A 19,925-nucleotide genomic window follows, 5' to 3' on the forward strand; every position below is an offset into this window, starting at 1 on the left:
GTGAGAAAGATCAGGGTACCTACAGCACAGAAGGAGCCTTTGATTATTTGGGCATATAAAGGTGCACATCAGAACAGGTATAGGCTTTAAGTACTGTTCCAATAATCTCCCTATTTACATCATCTCAACACACTGTTATTCCTCAATCCTCCCTTCCACAGACTCTTCTAGAACCCATTCTGTTTGTTACAGATTTCAGACCTGCCTTCTTTTCTGTTCCAGTCTCATCTAGAAACATTGGAACAGGAGTAGGCCATTCAGCCCTTCAAATCTGTTCCACCATTCAATGAGATCACATCTGATCTGTGGCCTAACTCCATATACCTGTCTTTGGCCCATATCCCGTCATGCTATATAAAAAGAAAACAATCTCAATATTTAAAATTAACAATTGATCCAGCATCCCTTGCATTTGTGGAAGAGAGATCCACCAGGCATTTCTTTAGCAGCCTCTATCAAAATATAGTCATTACCATGTATCAAATGATTTCCAAAGGGAGAGGGGAGTACAAATTTTCAATTTCAATTATTTCAAGACTTAACACGTTTGAGGTGGCACTGGATAAACTGTGGAGTAAGGCATCCTGTAAATAACAACGAGATATTTATAAAGAAATTTTACAGAAGTAAGGAGGCCAGCCATTTCCTTGTTTTCATGCTGCTACTCCACCTAATCTCAGTTTCTAGAAACCTAATGAGTGATCTAACACAGAGAAAGCACCCATGTCAGGATTTGGTAAAGCAGTTGCATTTATGTGCAACCTAAGGACTGGTCGAATCAGAGGCATTGCCCTCCCCTAGTTTGGTCATAACACAAGGCTTGTTGGGGAGTCTCATCCTGAAGAGATTAGTGTAAGCATCACATTCCATTGGATTCATGAGGTCCAACTATAATCATTCAGCATGGTCTTTGTAATTCATTCTGAACTGACATGCAAGTAGAACTGATCACCTCCAGAGATTGGTGATCAACTCATGCGTCTTAAACTCAGTCCCACTAGTAACCAGCATGGAATATTCATTCATGTTTATATTTTAGAAACAACATACAGAGGAGGTCAAAGAAGCATTCTATGATGACCTCAGCAGAAATTTTTGCAGGAGAACCCCATCAGGACTAACTCATTTATGTTGGTGAACGCATCACCTGAGATTTTATAAAAATGTATTGATTTGTGGGATGTGGGTGTCACTGGCTGAGCCAGCATTTATTGTCCATCCCTATTTGCCCCTTCAGAAGGTGGGGATGAGCTGCCTCCTTGAACCACTGCAGTCCACCTGCTGTGGGTTGACCCACAATGCCATTAAGGAGGGAATTTCAAGATTTTGACCCAGTGACAGTGAAGGAACAGTGATACATTTCCGAATCAGGATGGAGGGGAATTTGAAGGGGCGGTGTTCCCATGTGTCTACAGCCCTTGTCCTTTTAGATGGAAATGGTCATAGATTTGGAAGGTGCAGTCTGAGTATCACTGGTGAATTTCTGCCATGCATCTTAAAAATAGTACATGCTGCTACAACTGAGTGTCAGTGGTGGAGGGAGTGGATGCTTGTGGATGTGGTGTCAATCAAATGGGTTGCTTTGGCCTGGATGGTGTCAAGCTTCTTGAGTGTTGGTGGAGCTGCCCCCATCCAAGCAAGTGGGGAGTATTCCATCACACTTGTCAAAGTATTGAGTACAGGAGTTGGGAGGTCATGTTGCAGCTGTACAGGACATTGGTTAGGCCACTGATGGAATATTGCATGCAATTCTGGTCTCCTTCCTATTGGAAAGGTGTTGTGAAACTTGAAAGGGTTCAGAAAAGATTTACAAGAAAGTTACCAGGGTTGGAGGATTTGAGCTATAGGGAGAGGCTGAATAGGCTGGGACTGTTTCCCTGGAGCATTGGAGGCTTAGGGGTGACTTTATAGAGGTTTATAAAATCATGAGGGGCATGGATAGGATAAATAGACAAAGTATTTTCCCTGGGGTGGGGGAGTCCAGAATTAGAGGGCATAGGTTTAGGGTGAGAGGGGAAAGATATAAAAGAGACCTACTGGGCAACCTTTTCATACAGAGGGTGGTATATGTATGGAATGAGCTGCCAGAGGAAGTGGTGGAAGCTGCTACAATTGCAACATTTAAAAGGCATCTGGATGGGTGTATAGGAATAGGAAGGGTTTAGAAGGATATGGGCCGGGTATTGGCAGGTGAGACTAGATTGGGTTGGGATATCTGGTCAGCATGGACAGGTTGGACCAGAGGGTCTGTTTCTGTGCTGTACATCTCTGTGACTCTATGACTCCTGGTTTACACCTTGGAGATGGTGGACAGGTTGTGGGGAATCAAAACATGAGTTACTTGCCACAGTATTCCTAACCTTTGACCTGCTCTATTAGTCACTATATTTATGTGGCAAGTCCAGTTGAGTTTCTGGTCAATGGTAACCACCATGAAGTTGAGAGTGGGGGATTAAGTGATGGTAACACCGTTGAATATCAAGGGACGGTGGTTAGATTGTTTTTTATTGGTGATGGTCATACTTTGACATTTGTGTGGTGTGAGTGTCATATGCCACTTGTCAGTCCAAGCCTGGATATTATTCAGATCTTGTTGCATCTTGTGTCCTGGTGAATGAGGTGTGTTGGAGGTGGGCGAAGGGGTACTCGAAAGGTGATGGGAGTCTTAATTGAAAATGTAAGCTCAGAGGCGGAGGCAGTGGAAGACGTGTTCGATGTTATGAGGAGTCATGAATGGTGCTGAACATCGTGCAATCGTCAACGAGCATCCCCACTTTTGATCTTACGATGGAGGGAAGGTCATTAATGAAGCAGGTGAAGATGGCTGGGCCAAGGACACTACCCTAAGTGATTCTTGTAGAGATGTCCTGGTGCTGAGATGACTGACCTCCAACAACTAAGACCATCTTCCTATGTGTCAGGTATAACTCCAACCACCGGAGCATTTGCCCCCAATATCCATTGATTCCAGTTTTGCCAGGGCTACATGATGCCACACTCAGTCAAATGCAGCCTTGATGCCAAGGGCTGTCACGCTCACCTCACCCTCTGGAATTCAGCTCTTTTGTCCATGTTTGAACCAAGGCTGTAATGAGGCCAGGAGCTGAGTGCCCCTGGCGGAACCCAAACTGGGCATTACTGAGCAGGTTATTTGCTGAGCAGGTGCTGCTTGATAGCCCTGTTGATGACACCTTCTATCATTTTACTGATGATCAAGAGTAGACTGATGGGGCGGGAATTGGCCGGGTTGGATTTGTCCTGCTTTTTGTGTACAGGACATACCTGGGCAATTTTCCACATTGTCAGGTGGATGCTAGTGTTGTAACTGTACTGGAACAGCTTGGCTAGGGGAACAGAGGATAAGTTTTCAAAAGTGTTGCCAGAATTTTGTCAGGACCAGCAGCCTTTGCAGCATCCAGTGCCTCCAGCTGTTCCTTGATATCACATGGAGTGAATCAAATTGGCTGAAGACTGGTATCTGTGATGCTAGGGGCCTCAGGAGGGGGCCGAGATGGATCATCCACTCAGTACTTCTGGCTGAAGATTGCTGTGAATGCATCAGCCTTATCTTTTGCACTGATGTGCTGGGCTCTTCCACCATTGAGGATGGGGATACTTGTGGAGGCTCCTCCTCCAGTGAGTTGCTTAATCGCCCACCACCATTCACGACTGGATGTGGCAGGACTGCAGAGTTTAGACCTGATCCGTTGGTTGTGGGATCACTTAGCTCAGTGGGCACAGGATACATGGAGAGGTGGTGTACCAGGACACTAAAGTATTGGCATAGGACACTGTAATGGCCATCTCCTGCTGTTTAGGCGCTGATGCAACATAAAGATGCTCATCAGAAATTACTTAGAAATGTACAGCACAGAAACAGAACATGTGGCACATCTACTCTGAACCAGTTGTTTGTATTCGATACCACTCCAATCCTGGAGAACACAGCCAGTCAGACAGCATCCATGGAGAGAGAGCAAGCTAATGTTTTGCGTTTAAATAACTTCTTCATTGGAGCTCTGAAGAAGAGTCATCTCGACATGAAATGTTAGCTTGCTCTCTCTCCATGGATGCTGTCTGACCTGCTGCGATCTCCAGCGTTTGTTGTATTCAGTACAGATTCCAGCATCTGTAGTAATTTGCTCCTACTCCAATCCTATCAGCTCCTCCTTCCGTTCCCTCCTCCCTTGCATACTTATTTGTCATCACTTTGAATGTATCAATGCCATTTTCCTCAACCACTGCACATGGTAAACAATTACCTCACTCTTGCAACTCCCTGGGTTCAGCTGAGTTTGGCAAAAGGGAGTATTTGTGAAGGAAAAGGGTTATTCATCTCCACAACAATCAGATTATCACATAGACAGACACATGTATATGTTCAGCAAAGGAATAGCTACAAACCAAAGGACGAGCCATCGGATCCCGGCCTCTGAGTAAAGTGTCTTAACAAAAAAGAAGAGAATTAAGACAGATAATTAATATGCAAGAATTTAAAAGGTGGACAAACATTTTTAGATTCCCTATAGTGTGGAAGCAGGCCATTTGGCCTAATAGGTTACCCTCTAAAGAGTAACCCACCCAGACCCATTTCCCAACATTTACCCTTTACTAATGCACCTAACAGAATGGGTAATTTCCCATGGCTAATCCGCCCTAACTTGCACACCTTTGGACTGTGGGAGGAAACCCATGCAGACACAGGGAAAATGTGCAAACTCCACACAGTCACCCAAGGCAGGAATCAAACCTGGGTCTGTGATGCTGCGAGGCAGCAGTGCTAGCCACTGAGCCACTGTGCCACCCATTTGTTGTAAAGAATAATGTCAATATAAGATGAATGTACAAGTCTCTCTACTTGTATCTTTCTAAATGCTTCTATTGACAACAACATGTGAGTCAATGAGTCAAAACAGAGATGTGTTTTATGACAGGACTCACAGGAAATGTAGTCTATCTTACAACAAACAAATTTGATCTACTCAGAAACAGAGTGTATTGGACGAGCATACAATAACAAGCAGCCTACAACTCGATTTGAACAGTACTCCAAAGCAAACAGAGCCTTTTTGCCCGAAACGCCGATTTTCCTTCTCCTCAGATTTTTATTTAGATTTAGATTTAGATTACTGTGGAAACAGGCCTTTCAGCCCAACAAGTCCGCCGAAGCGCAACCCATCCAGACCCATTCCCTTACACTTACCCCTGCCCCTAACACTACAGGCAATTTAGCAGTTGCCTTACCTGCTGTGCTTTTCCGGCACCACTCTCATGTTGACTCTAATCTCCAGTATCTGCAGTACCCACTTCCACCTCCAGGGCAAATAGTCTACAGAGAACAATTTCAGCTTCTGCAGGTACATAATCGTAAATCTCACATCCCTTAAGTTAGTCAAGTCCTGGATTCCCCAATTGTCTTTATTCATTGGTCTGTTGACACTTGGAGCTCCCAGCTCACCACAGGCCTAGCAATGAGAGAGTTCAGGAGAAAGTGAGGACTGCAGATGCTGGAGATCAGAGTCAAAACGTGTGGTGCTGGAAAAGCACAGCAGGTCAGGCAGCATCCGAGGAGCAGGAGAGTCGATGTTTTGACAGCCTCAGCCAGAAAATTAGTAGGAGAATAGGAAAACCTTCATTCAAAAACAATTTCATATCAGAAACAATAAATTCAACTTACTTTGCCTTTTTCAGTCGCTTTTTCTCTAGCTTGCTTGCTTCAGAGAACTCCTAGAAACAGATAGAAAATAAAATGTCGTTTTTTTAAAAAAGAATGATCAACTTTCTTGTTACACACAAGTAGATGTAAGCATCTGGGATGTCACATCACTTTATTGAATGGAATATAAACGTAGCAAGGTTTTTTTGCTAATACTATACAAGGCACTAGACAGACCACAGCTGGAATACTGTAAGCAGTTTAAGGCCATTTATGTAAGGAAAGATATTCAACAATGGAGGCAGATGACAGAAGATTCATTCAATTATCTTATGAGGAGAGGTTGAGTAAATTGGGACCGCACTCATTGGAATAAAGAACAATAAGAGGTGACCTGATCGAAATATACAAAATTCTTAAGAGACTTGTGGTTCTGTTCGCCGAGCTGGGAATTTGTGTTGCAGACGTTTTGTCCCCTGCCTCGATGACATCCTCAGTGCTTGGGAGCCTCCTGTGAAGCGCTTCTGTGATCTTTCCTCCGGCATTTGTAGTGGTTTGAATCTGCCGCTTCCGGTTGTCAGTTCCAGCTGTCCATTGCAGTGATCGGTATATTGGGTCCAGGTTGATGTGCTTATTGATTGAATCTGTGGATGAGTGCCATGCCTCTAGGAATTCCCTGGCTGTTCTCTGTTTGGCTTGTCCTAAAATAGTAGTGTTGTCCCAGTCAAATTCATGTTGCTTGTCATCTGCATGTGTGGCTACTAAGGATAGCTGGTCGTGTCATTTCGAGGCTAGTTGGTGTTCATGACCCCACCCCACAGCTCACCAATAGGATAAACAACACACTGAGGAACCTACAAAAAAACGGACAGATAACCAGGTCTGACCTACAAAGAATGAAACCTGAAAGCAACAACACCCCCAGATTCTATGGACTACCTAAAGTACACAAACCAGACATCCCACTCAGACCCACAGTATCACTACCAGGGACACATCACACAAACTGGCTAAAGAACTACAGCAGAAACTGAAACACCTGATCAGCGGATCCAGACACTCTATACAATCAACACAGGAATTCTTGGACATCATCAGAAATATACACATAGACAAGGAAGAAACCATGGTTTCATTCGATGTAACAGCACTGTTCACCTCTATCGACAAAACCCTCGCCAGAGAAACAATAGCCAACCTGCTGGACATACAGAACAGACAACAGGACGTTGAATCTATCAACAAAGACGGCATACTCAAACTACTGAACCTGTGCCTCACAACACACTTCACATTCAACAACCAAATATATGAACAAATCAACGGCACACCCATGGGCTCACCCATCTCTGGACTCATAGCAGAAGCGGTAATGCAAAGATTAGAACAAATTCAACCCAAACTCTGGGTCAGATATGTCGATGACACCTTTGTAATCATTAAAAACACAGAAATAGAAAACACACACCGGATCATCAATGCCACACTCACAGGAATCCGATTCACTAGAGAGGAAGAAAAGGACAACCAACTCCCATTCCTAGACCTGATGGTACAGAGAACACACAACGGAGAATTCACCACAAAGGTACACAGGAAAGCCACACACACAGACCAAGTCCTGAACTACGAAAGCAACCACCCCAACACACACAAAAGAAGTTGCATTAAGACACTGTTCAAAAGGGTCACAACACACTGCAGTACACCAGAACTGGAAAAAGAGGAAGAGGAACACCTATACAATGTATTCGCCAAAAACGGATACCCGCGCAATTTCATCAACAGATGCCTAAGGGAAAGACAACGGAATGAGGACATGCCGCAACCCAAAGGACTAGCTACACTACCATACATCAGGAGTTTTTCCGAACTGACAGCCAGACTACTGCGACCACTAGGACTTATAACAGCACACAAACCAACAGCTACTCTCAGACAACAACTCACCAGAATGAAGAACCCGATACCCAGCATGAGCAAAACCAATGTAGTGTACAAAATCCCATGCAAGGACTGCACAAAACACTACATAGGACAAACAGGAAGACAGCTAACAATCTGCATCCATGAACACCAACTAGCCATGAAACGACACGACCAGCTATCCTTAGTAGCCACACACGCAGATGACAAGCAACATGAATTCGATTGGGACAACACTACTATTATAGGACAAGCCAAACAGAGGAGAAAGTGAGGTCTGCAGATGCTGGAGATCAGAGCTGAAAATGTGTTGCTGGAACAGCGCAGCAGGTCAGGCAGCATCCAGGGAACAGGAGAATCAACGTTTCAGGCATAAGCCCAAAGAAGGGTTCCTGAAGAAGGCCTTATGCCCGAAACGTCGATTCTCCTGTTCCCTGGATGCTGCCTGACCTGCTGCGCTGTTCCAGCAACACATTTCAAGCCAAACAGAGAACAGCCAGGGAATTCCTAGAGGCATGGCACTCATCCATAGATTCAATCAATAAGCACATCGACCTGGACCCAATATACCGACCACTGCAGCGGACAGCTGGAACTGACAACCGGAAGCGGCAGATTCAAACCACTACAAATGCCGGAGGAAAGATCACAGAAGCGCTTCACCAGAGGCTCCCAAGCACTGAGGATGTCACCTAGACAGGGGACAAAACGTCTGCAACACAAATTCCCAGCTCGGCGAATAGAACCACAACAACGAGCACCCGAGCTACAAATCTTCTCACAAACTCTTAAGAGACTTGACAGAGCAGATGAGAAAGGGTTGTTTTCCCTTGTGGGAAGGTCGAAGACCTGGGGGCTTAATCTCTGAATAAGGGATCGTGCGTTTAAGACAGAGATAAGGAGGAATTTATTCTCCAAGAGGGTAGTGTTATGACATGGAGGTGAACCCCTCTGTTAACTAAGCTAACACCCAGAAAAGCTCACCTTGCCTCATAATCTGTTAAAGTATGAGTGATAGAGAACTCCCAAATTTCACTGCTTAAAGAAAATAATATCAATTTATTCTTTAACTCAAAAAGTGAACATTAAACAATAACTATTCACAACTCTAAGCTCCCCTTTCTCTTAACTGCTTATTACATGCCTCCAACTCTATAACAATATACTGTTCCAATAAAGCACTTTGATAGAGAATGTTTCAATGGCAGTTGGTCTATCTGACTTTCAAAATGCCTGCCTTTCTTTTAATACCGGGGTCGAGAGTGTGATGCTGGAGCATCCGAGCAGCAGGAGAATCGACGTTTCGGGCATAAGCCCTTCATCAGGAATCAACAATTATACTCCCTTTTTAGAGGACATCAGATCGTCTCATTGGTTTGATGTTGGCAAAACAATAACTTCAAACTCAACTAGGTTTTAGTATCCTGGCGCATAATTTAAATTAATTAGTTAATTTTGAATTGTTGTTAAACAGCAACCAACTCAAGTATCAATTTTACAGCCATTTTCAATACACTCTGGGACTGTTGGCTAGTCATATGACAGGTGCTCTCAGTGCAAAACAGCATTCACTCTCTCTTAAAGGCACAGACATGCCTTCAACTTCATAACAGTAATAGACCTGTGGAATTCTTTACCATAATAGACAGACAGGAGGCTGGATGAACACAGCAAGCCAGGCAGCATTAGGAGGTGGAGAAATCGACGTTTAGGGTGTAACTTCTCTTCGGGACTCAGGTGGATGTGGGGCGAGCTGCAGATAAAGGGGATGGCAGATACAGGGTGGTGAAGTGGGATAGGTGAAGACAGGTAGAGAGTATGACCTGTTTGGTCAATGTGAGGAATGAATTTGGTTGTTGGCAGGGAGGAGTGGAAGGGAGGGGGAGGGGCTGTGAAGGGAGCTGGACGAGGGAGGTTATTTGAAATTGAAGAACTCAATGTTGAGTCCTCCGGGCTGTAGGCTGCCCAGGTGGAAGATGAGGTATTGTTCTTCCAATTTGCGCTGTGGTTCATTTTGACAATGGAGAAGGTCAAGGATGGTCATGTTGGAAATGGAGTGGGAAGGGGAATTAAAATGGATGGAGACTGGGAGGTCCGGTCGGCCCCTGTGGGCTCAGCTGAGATGCTTGCTGAGCTACTTCCTAAATTTATGTTCGGTCCCCCCAATGTAGAGAAGATCACATTGGGAGCACTTGATGCAGTAAACTAGGTTGGAGGAGAGGCAGGTGAAGCTGTGTCTCACCTGGAAGAACTGTTTGGGGCCCTGGATGGAGGTGAGGGAGGAGGTGTGCTGGCAGGTTTTGCATCTTTTCTGGTTGCAGGGAAAGAGACCTGGGAGTTTGAGGGCGCGGGGGAGGTGATGGTGGGGATGCGGGTGGAGGGGTGTCGGTGGGGAGAGTGGCATAAACAAAGGACTGTGGGAGGGAACGGTCCTTGAGGAAGGCAGAGACAGTGGGGAGGCAAAGATGTTTTTGATGGTGGGTCTAGTTGGAGTTGACAAAAATGTTTAAGGATGATGCTTTAGATGGGGAGATTGGTGGGGTGGTAGGATTTGGAGAAAATGGGAGGAGTTAAAGGAAAAGTTATTGAGGGTGAGGACCAGTTCAGTGAGGCAGAGGAGGGTATTGGTGGAGGGGGACTCGGGGGGTGGGGTCAGTTGGAGAGACTTGCCTCCAAATGAAAGGAGTGGCCATGTGTACTCGGATTGGCCCCAGCTACTCCTGCCTCTTTGTTAGCCATGTTGAACAGTCCCTCTTCAGTACCGACAGAGGCACTGTGCCCAACTCTTTTGCCGTTACATTGATGACGGGTGCAGCGTCCTACACCCAGGCTGAACTGGAACAGTTCATCGACTTCGCCCACAACTTCCAACCCACTTTCAAATTCACTTGGTCCATGTCGGACACCTCCCGTCCCTTTCTCAACCTCATCATTTCCATCTCCAGAGACAGTATCCTGACGAATGTTCATTACAAACCCACAGACTCCCATAAATACCTGGATTACACCTCATCCCATCCTGCAAGAACTCCATCCCAGTCTTACAATTCCTCCGCCTCCGCCATATCTGCTCAGATGAGGAGACATTCCACTCAAGAGCATCCCAGATGTCCACCTATTTTGAACAATTTGTTTCTCCTCCCTCTATCATCCAGACAGCCCTCCACCACACCTCTTCCCGTTCCCCGCTCCACTGCTCATACGCTCTACCTGTCTTCAACTATCCCCGCTTCACCACTCTGCCCCTGCCTTCCTCTTTATCTGCAGCACCCCCACACCTACCCCCAAGTTCTGAAGAAAGGTTACACCTAAAACGTCAACTTCCCCACCTCCTGAGGCTGCCCGGCTTGCTGTGCTCTTCCAGCCTCCTGCTTGTCTATTTCGGAATCCAACGTCTGTAGTTTTTTTTGTCTCTAACCGAATTCTTTATCACCGCGGGGTATAGAGGTTGGATCATTAAGTATATTCAAGGCTGAGAGAGACAGATTTTAAATTAGTAACAGAATCAAGGGTTACAGGGAAAAGGTAATAAGTGGAGTTGAGGGTGATCAGAGTCGAAAAGGGTGGTGCTAAAAAAGCACAGCAGGTCAGGCAGCATCCCAGGAGTTCTCACTTTCTCCTTGAGGATGACCAGCTCAACCTTAATTTCATTGAATGGTGGACTAGATTCAATGGGTTCATTCCTGAAGAAGGACTTATGCCCGAAACGTCGATTCTCCTGCTCCTTGGATGCTGCCTGACCTGCTGCGCTTTTCCAGCAACACATTTTCAGCTCTGATCTCCAGCATCTGCAGCCCTCACTTTCTCTCAATGGGCTGAATGGCCTACTTCTAAATCTTATGCCCTGTTTCTACTGCAGCCTGTGTAAAAAATGTATCATTCTGCAGCATGAAGTTGAGCTCTGAGTAATATATTCAATAACAGCTGCTGTATTTCTGCAAAATAGCGTGATTACTTCAGACTTCAGGGAACAATAAGTATGTAACAGTGAGTAACTGTTGAAAAGCCTGTGATGGGGCTGAATATGAGTAAATCAATAAATCGTACAGTTGCTGAAGTAATCTGATCTCACTTAATTTGAACATTTTATTACTTTCCTTTGCAATGTCCTCAATACATAATCTCGAGCTGGGATACAAACCACGAGAAGTATTCAGGAATGAAGGACAGTATTCAGACCATTGTGCCTGTGCTGGCTCTTCTGAAGAATTATTCAATTACTCCCACTCTCCTGTTCTCTTGCTGAGCACCTGTAATTGTCTTCCCTTCTTGTAGATTTGAAAACAACCAGCGAGTCTGCTTTTAGCCAATGCTGACGCCATCACAACCATTCACTGCAAATAAAGCAGTTCTCCTCATCTCCTCTCTGGTACCTTCGTATAAACTTTATTGCACAATTTTCTGACACAGAAAACAGTTTGACAGCCTTTGTCTTGGTCAATCAATTCCAAAAAGTGGAAGGAATTGTGACTTTTTTTTAACAAAGAGCACCCCCGCCTACATCAACCCGAAACCCAACCCTAATCTACTCCTGCCCCTGCTCCAATAGCTCTTCAACATTGGGAATTATCCTCATTCACGTTTAGCTTATTTACAGACCATTTATCAGATGTGACATTCGTGATATGAATTTAGAAACAGTGGTAGGCCATTCAGCCCCTTGAGCCTGTTCTATCATTCAATGGGATTATGGCTAATCTGTGGTTTAATTCACATACTGTACCTGCCTTTGGCACATAGCCTCCAGCTCAGTTTACAAAAATGTCCTGTCCTCCTGGAATCTCAGTAGATTAACAGTCATAGAGTCATAGGGCTGCACAGCATGAAAACAGACCTTTCGATTCAATTCATCCATGCTAACCAGCTATCCTAAATTAGAGTGTTATTTTCCAGGATTTGGCCCATATCCCTCTACACCTTTTCTATTTATATATACATTTAGATGCCTTTTAAATGTTGTAATTGTATCAGCCTACGCCACTTCCTCTGGCAGCTCATTCCATATGCACACCACCCTTTGCATGAAAAGGTTGCCCATTAAGTCCCTTTTAAATCTTTCCCATCTCATCCTAAATTTATGCCCTCTAGTTCTGGACTCCCCCACCCCAGGGAAACGACCTTGTCTATTTACCCTATCCATGCCCCTCATGATTTTATAAACCTCTATAAGATCACCCCTCAGCCTTCCCTGGGACCAGGGAAAACAACCCCAGCCTATTCAATCTCTCCCTACCTCCAACCCTGGTGGCATCCTTTTAAATCTTTTCTGAACCCTTTCAAGTTTCGCAACATTTTTCTAAAGGAGGGGGACCAGAATTGAATACAGTATGCCAAAAGTGGCCTAACCAATATCCTATTCAGCTGCAGTATGAAATCCCAACTCTTAAACACAATGCACTGACCAATAAAGGCAAGCATGTCAAATGCCTTCTTCACTATCCTATCAAGGAGCTATGAACCTGCACTCCAAGGTCTCTTTGTTCAGCAACACTCCCCGGGAGATTCCCCGTGATGTATGTCAGAAAACAAAAGTCTGATTTTTATAGCAACTTTTATAACATCATGAAGTCTCAAGGTGTCTCACAGCCAATAAACCTCTGAAATGCAGCCACCATTATAATCTCAGAAATGCAGTGGGCAACTTACACATAGCAAGTGTCTACAAACGGCCTTGTGAAAATAATTCAGTAAATCCATTATTTTCTCATCATATGAATGGAGGGATATGTGTTGATCAGGGCAACAGGATCAATTCTGCTTCAAAGGATCTTTTAAACCCACTTGAGAAAGCAGCCATGGCCTTGGGTTAACATCTCATCCAGATTATAGCAACTCAGAGATTCCTGTCTCAGTAGCAGGAGGGCTCACCAATGAGCTACAGCTGGCAAAACTTATGAGGTTTTGTTCACCACAAAAGATTCCACAATTCCAGGGAAAATCCAGGAATTATTTGGACTGTGAATGCAAGAGGAGCACTGGTTTGCCATTCAGACCTTTGTGCTGTTCCACCATTTTAAAAGATCATGATTGATTTAATATGGCCTTAATTTCACCTCTTGTCTGTCTGCTGGATGTTTGACTCCCTTATCAATCAACAATCTGTCTAACTCAGCCTTGAAACCATAAGAGTCAGCTTCCACTGCTCACTGCAGGAGGGAAGTCTAATGACCTTAGAAAAGAAATCTTTTTCATTTCCATCTTAAATGGGAGACCCCCTAGAATGTTTAAACATGCTTCCTGAGTTGAACCTTCACAGGAATTGCTGAACTGCAGTTCTTATGAAGGCTCACTGGACCCAAAACGTTAATTCTGATTTCTCTCCGCAGATGCTGCCAAACCTACTGAGATATTCCAGCAATTTCTGTTGTTGTTTCTGATCTCCAGCATCTGCAGTGCTTTTGTTTTTTTTTAATGAGCTAAACCATCAGTTCAGCATCCACCCCGTTAAGTCCCCTTGGAATCTGACATATTTTAATAAGATCACCTCATACTTCTCGAAACTCCAATGAGTAAAGGTCCGTCCTGTTTAAATTTCATTATGAAAGGGACAGATAAAACACGACATCATATAATAGAAACATTGGTCAGAGCTGGAAGTACTCCCAAGGTTAAATATGAGGCCAGGTTACATAAACTCAATATTCTCTTCACTATAGGGGATTAGGAGGTTATCTGATCAAGGTGGCTAAAAACATGAAAGGATTTGTTCGGGTAAATATAAAATCTACTTCAAGTACTGAGCTATTTTTGAGACATCATTTCCTCTGGTGAGACGCACAAGAATGACATAACTTTAAAATAAAATAAAAAGGAAGAAATGTTTGTAATTATCAGGCACTTATCACAGCCACTGGATGTCTCAATGTGCTTTGCTTCCAATGAAGCAATTTTTGAAGCAAGGCCGCGATTTTAATGCACGTTTTTAGAGTTAGGCCACTCACTGTCAAAATCACAAATGACATCTTGACCAAAATGGTTTGGAAACCTCAAACTTTCTCTCTGTCCCTCCCCCCCATAAAAAAGGGTGCAGGAGATTGCCATATAAGGAAATGGTTCTGAGACTGTTAATGTTGGAGTCCGCATTAGGCTCCACCCAATCTGAGCATGTCAGACACATTTAGTGAAGAATGGGAGAGGAGTCCAACTTGAAAACCTGATGAGGTCTGACATGTCATTTCTGCTCCTGGTAGTCTTCAGAATTATATCTAACTCAAAATTATATCTATGGCATCTATTACAGGGCACAGTTTTGGCTCAGTGGTTATCAGTGCTAACAGCGCCAGGGATCTGGGTTTGCTTCCATCCATGGGTGACCGTCTGTGTGAAGATTGCATATTCTCCCTGTGAGTTTCCTTAAAGTGCTCTGGTTTGCTCCCACAGTCCAAAGATGTGCAGGTTAGGTGAATTGGTCATGCTAAATTGCCCCGTAGAGTACAGGCTAGGTGTGTTACTCATGGGAAATGTGGGGTTACAAGGATGGAGTAGTGGGCTGGGTCTGTGGGTGCTCTTGTTATGGACCAGGCCAGACCTCCTCAAAGCATTTCAAGAAAGTAGCCTAGACCCTAACTTTGCTCGTTGTTTTAAGCAGGTTTAGGTGGATATTCCAGGAGGGATGCAGTTGGCCCAATCACTTAGTTTTAGACAAAACAGAATTTATTTGTGAGATTACTGAATGAAACACAAAAACGCAACACCACATAGAATAATTTAACCTATCCGAAAACTCAACAGATTATCCCAACTTAATTATGCTTTTCCTGCAACAATCCCCATAAACACCACCTTGGCAAAAAAGGTAAAATCAGACAAGAAGGGAGAAGGAGATGCAGAGAGATTCAGCATGGACCGCCACTTCCATGTAGCTATTTCTTTCACCAGTTTAAAGTGAACTGCTAGACTGCTAAAACCAAACCAGAGAAAGGTTGAGTAGGGGGAACTGGCCACTCCCCTTTCATTCTACAAATTTTTTTTAAAGTTGAAAGCCTCTTGCCTGAGGCAGGGTCTGTTAGCTATAATCAAATTGGCCTTAAAACCCATCCAAGCCAGACTTCTCGGCAGCTCTGCCTCGTACAACACTTTTGAGAAAGAAACAGGGACAACATAACCGTGTTAAAGAAGCAGCATCATCACACTGTTCTGAGGGTCAGTGCAGATCCGATGGGCCGAATGGTCTCTTTACGCACTGCAGGCATTCTATATATCTATTTCTTGCTGTCATGCAACAAAATACTTCTCATTGCTAAGACAAGTGCATCTTCCTCAAGATGTTCCCTACCACTGTCGACAGATGAATCCCTTGGACCCAATCTAGGAAGGAGTATTAATGGCTGTACTATAATCCAACCATTAGCTGGCAATACTTGGTTCTGTAAAATGAAAAATATGGTGATCAAGTGTGGGATTGTTTCTTAAATATTTCAAGGAACCAACGCTGAAAAGCAAAATCAATGGGAAAATGTTTTCAGAAGACAAGTGTGTTTATCGCTTTAATAACATTATTACTTTGAGAATATTCAGGCTGACAGTTAGCAGCAACAACAGATGCAGTCATCAGAACGTATGGGAAATACACTCCCGGTTAAAACCTCCACCTGACAGCTGGCAAGAGGCACAAAAACATGCTGGCAAGAGTGAGGACTGCAGATGCTGGAAATCAGAGTCTAGATTAGAGTGGCGCTGGAAAAGCACAGCAGGTCAGGCAGCATCCGAGGAGCAGGAAATCGATGTCACAAAAATATGATGTGAGAGTTAGGGTTAGAGAGAGAAAACAAACCCAATTCACAATTGGCAATTACAACGCTCTTCAGGTTGAAGGACTAGTAAGATACGTCCTGATTTGTGGGTGGTTTGGATAAAAACCATTTTGAAGCTCCAAAGCTTAAGTTAAAAATTCCTGTGGACAAGGGACGGTGTTTTGGGTCAGGCTGGTCTTAAGGAACACTTACCAATCAGCATTGCTGCCATTGTGATGTGTATCAGAAAGCAAAGCAAGTAAAGTCAAGGGATATTAAATTAATTAATACCAAGGGCAGAGCTTTGGGAATGTCATGGAACAGATTTAAGGTGACAAAAGGACAATTTATAAAGGTTTAGAAGATAGAGTCTGACAGAAGTCGATACTGAGAAGAGTTTTAAGATGGATATAAAGTCAGGAAACATATAATTTAAATCACAAATTTGGTAGCAAGTTTTATTACGCCAGCAATCACAGAGATTTATTTAAAAGTTAGGGAAAGATATGCATAACATGTATTAGGCTGTGAAATGAGAGGGAGTGTCCCTTTTGCCCACAAAAACAAGACAACCTATACCTTGGGTGCAGAATGACAGACTACCCCCATTTACCATCAGGAGGCAGGAAACATCCATTTTGATTAAAATAGATACAGCAAGCTCACAGAGAACAACTCAGAGATACAGGTTGTTACTTCACAGAATGTAAAGGAGGAAAACATAACAACTTTGCCGTAATGGAGGATTAAAAGCTTTATTAGAATAAAGAATATGACATCGCTATAATAGAGTTTAAATGATTGCAAACAGTCACAAGATGACAGCATTGCTATCATGCAGATATATTAAACCTTGATTTAATGCAAGATTCAAGATGAAAAGCCTGAAGATTACAACACCATTGAAATGTTGCAGATTTAAAGCAGCTTTAAAGAATAAGTAATCATATTAAGAAGGAAATGGCAAGAGCAAATATACTGACTCAAATGTCACGTTTAATGTAACAGATGGGCCCAACTAAACACAGGATTGGGCATTTAGAGAAAACAAGTCTTAATGTACAGAATTTTTTAAAAAGTAAACACTGGATCTCAAGCTGAACAAGTATGTACACTATTGTATTCTAAAGATGTAGAGGTGTTGATGTTGGACTCGAGTGGACAAGGTCAAAAATCAGACGACACCAGGTTATGGTCCAACAGGTTTATTTCAAATCACAAGCTGACAAAGGAGCAGCACTCCGAAAGCTTGAGATTTCAAATAAATCTGTTGAATTATAACCTGGTGTCATCTGACTTCTGACCATATTCTAAAGACCTACTGCTAAAATACAAAAGGTAGCAGAGATGCTCTCATAGAAGTTCTTCAAACGTTAACGTGAGAACAACCAAAATCCTCAAAAGGCCAAGATTTAACGGAAGAGTTCAGCATCCAGAACAATCCGTAGATGATTCCATCAATGGATTCTGCAGTTTAGAAGACTGTGGCTATAGAGCTTTAAAATCAGAAATCATAAGTGACAGAATTGTTGTGGGAATAATTGATGCAGTCAAAGAAGATTTGTCTCTGGAGAAAGATTTTCAAATTACATGAGAAGCATGAACCAGGGAGCCTCACAGAGAGATCCTGAGATAAAATGAACCACCTTAGCCTTGTGTGCATTTAAGGCAGAGATAGTTAGATTCTCTATCAGTCGGAGAGTCAAGCGTTTACAGGGAAAATGCAGGAAAGTGTACATGAGGAATGTTGGATCAGCCATGATCCTATTGAATGGTCGAGCAGGCTCGAGGGGCCGAATGGCCTCCTCCTGTTTCAATTTCTTACAGTCTACGAGCAGCAGAGGCTAACAAAAAGACATGATTGACAAGCCTACAACAAAGAGTTAACAAACAGCAGATAACAACAGACGGTGTCAATCCTGTGCAGTAAAAAAAAATGTCTCTGAGGTGCAAGCAGTGCCCAGCTACAACCAAAGAACAATACATCTGGAAAACTGTAGGTTGCTTCGAGAAGTTGTATAGAGTAAGAAGCAGTTTCTGAGCAGCAGTCAGTCAAAATTCATAAAAAGATATTAATGTGATTGAACCACCATTACTGGAAAGGATATCAGAGACATTCTTTGGCAAATTTAGTGATTCACCGTTAATGGGCATCTATTTATTTTAAGCTTGATACAGGAGTGAGTATCGTTGTCTTATCAGATCAACTACCATAGCATCAGAAATAGAATGTTACAGACTATAGACAAAAAGACCCATTTTGAGTATCAACAGTATATCACCCTTATAGACAATCTGCTAGTGGCTGATGAAAAGCTGGTCATTCCAGCTTCACTGAGGAACAAAATGCAAAACATGATACAGCAGGAACATTTACGTATTACCAAGTGCAGAGCCAGGCCTGTGGCCGGGGTGTGGAGGCCAGGGATCTCAAATGAGATTAAGGACCTCAGAGGTGACTGTGCTATTCACAAGCCTGAGCAGAGAGAACTCCACTACTTTGCCTACCTGACCAGAGGATTGAATGGGATCCAATCTATTTGTTTAATGATGATCTTGTGGACTGAAAGAAAAAAAGAACCAGTGTTTTAAAGGATAGCTGCATGTTTTATAAAGCACATAACCTGACACTCACAGCAAGCATCATGTAAACAGCATTTTAACAAGCAGCATTTGAAGATTAAGTTGCTCGTGAATGGAGTCAAGGAGTTCTATGTACCAATGGAGCTGGGTGGCAATATGATGTTGACTGGTCTATGGACTACTGACCAATTATCAATGATGAAAGCTTTTTTGGTGGCCAACAACTATGCAATTGGCTCCTCAATAACTGGAGGAGAAAGTGAGGTCTGCAGATGCTGGAGATCAAAGTTGAAACTTTATTGCTGGAACAGCACAGCAGGTCAGGCAGCATCCAGGGAACAGGAGATTCGACGTTTCGGGCACAGGCCCTTCTTCAGGAAACTCAATAACTGAGCAGCTTCAGGCTAGTAACAAAGTACAGAGCAGTGTTTTGACCTCCATCTGCTCAGGATCAGTTTCCCTGTTCTCTGCAGTCAAACCCAATTTTAATTCTGAAAAAGCCTAACTCATCTTTCATAAGTTCATAGGTTCATACGATATAGGAGCAGAATTAGCCCATTGAGTCTGTTCCACCATTCGATCATGGCTGATATGTTCCTCATCCCCATTTTCCTGCCTTCTGTCCATATCCCTTCAACCCATTACCAATTAAAAATCTGCTAACTCCTCCTCAAATTTATTCACTGTCCCAGCATCTACTGCTCTTTGGGATAGTGAATCCCACAGATTCACAACCCTTTGGGAGAAGTAACTTCTCCCTAACTCCGTTTTAAATTTGTTACCCTTTATCCTCGGACCATGACCCTCTTGTCCTCGAAAGTCCCACAAGAGCAAGTATCCACTCCATGTCTATTTTATCCACACCTTTTATCATCTTGAATACCTCAATTTGATCTCATCTCATCCTTACTTCCGCAATTGTTGTAAGCTGAAACATTTAACTGACAAGTTCAAGACTTTTTATAAAAGAAACAGCCACCTGTGTGTCTCTTGTGAATCAATGAAAACATCCAGAGAAAGGTTATTGA

The 19,925-nt window shown here is 43.3% G+C and overlaps 1 protein-coding gene across 3 annotated transcripts in view; it reads right to left on the minus strand.

Moving 5' to 3' along the window:
* The window catches only part of LOC122555427 (SAM domain-containing protein SAMSN-1-like), a 173,849-nt gene that overhangs the window by 137,577 nt on the left and 16,347 nt on the right, over positions 1 to 19,925 (minus strand). For all 3 annotated transcript variants that reach the window (XM_043701420.2, XM_043701419.2, XM_087992454.1), the window contains 2 exons: positions 5,678 to 5,727; positions 4,405 to 4,445 (listed from right to left, as the gene is read on the minus strand). In XM_043701420.2, coding sequence (XP_043557355.1) covers positions 4,405 to 4,445; positions 5,678 to 5,727 — 91 coding nt within the window. The remainder of the gene's footprint in view (positions 1 to 4,404; positions 4,446 to 5,677; positions 5,728 to 19,925) is intronic.

Source organism: Chiloscyllium plagiosum, unplaced genomic scaffold, assembly GCF_037043375.1.
Source record: "Chiloscyllium plagiosum isolate Xiang-an unplaced genomic scaffold, Cpla_swu_hap1 HiC_scaffold_12, whole genome shotgun sequence".
Lineage (NCBI taxonomy): Eukaryota > Metazoa > Chordata > Chondrichthyes > Orectolobiformes > Hemiscylliidae > Chiloscyllium > Chiloscyllium plagiosum.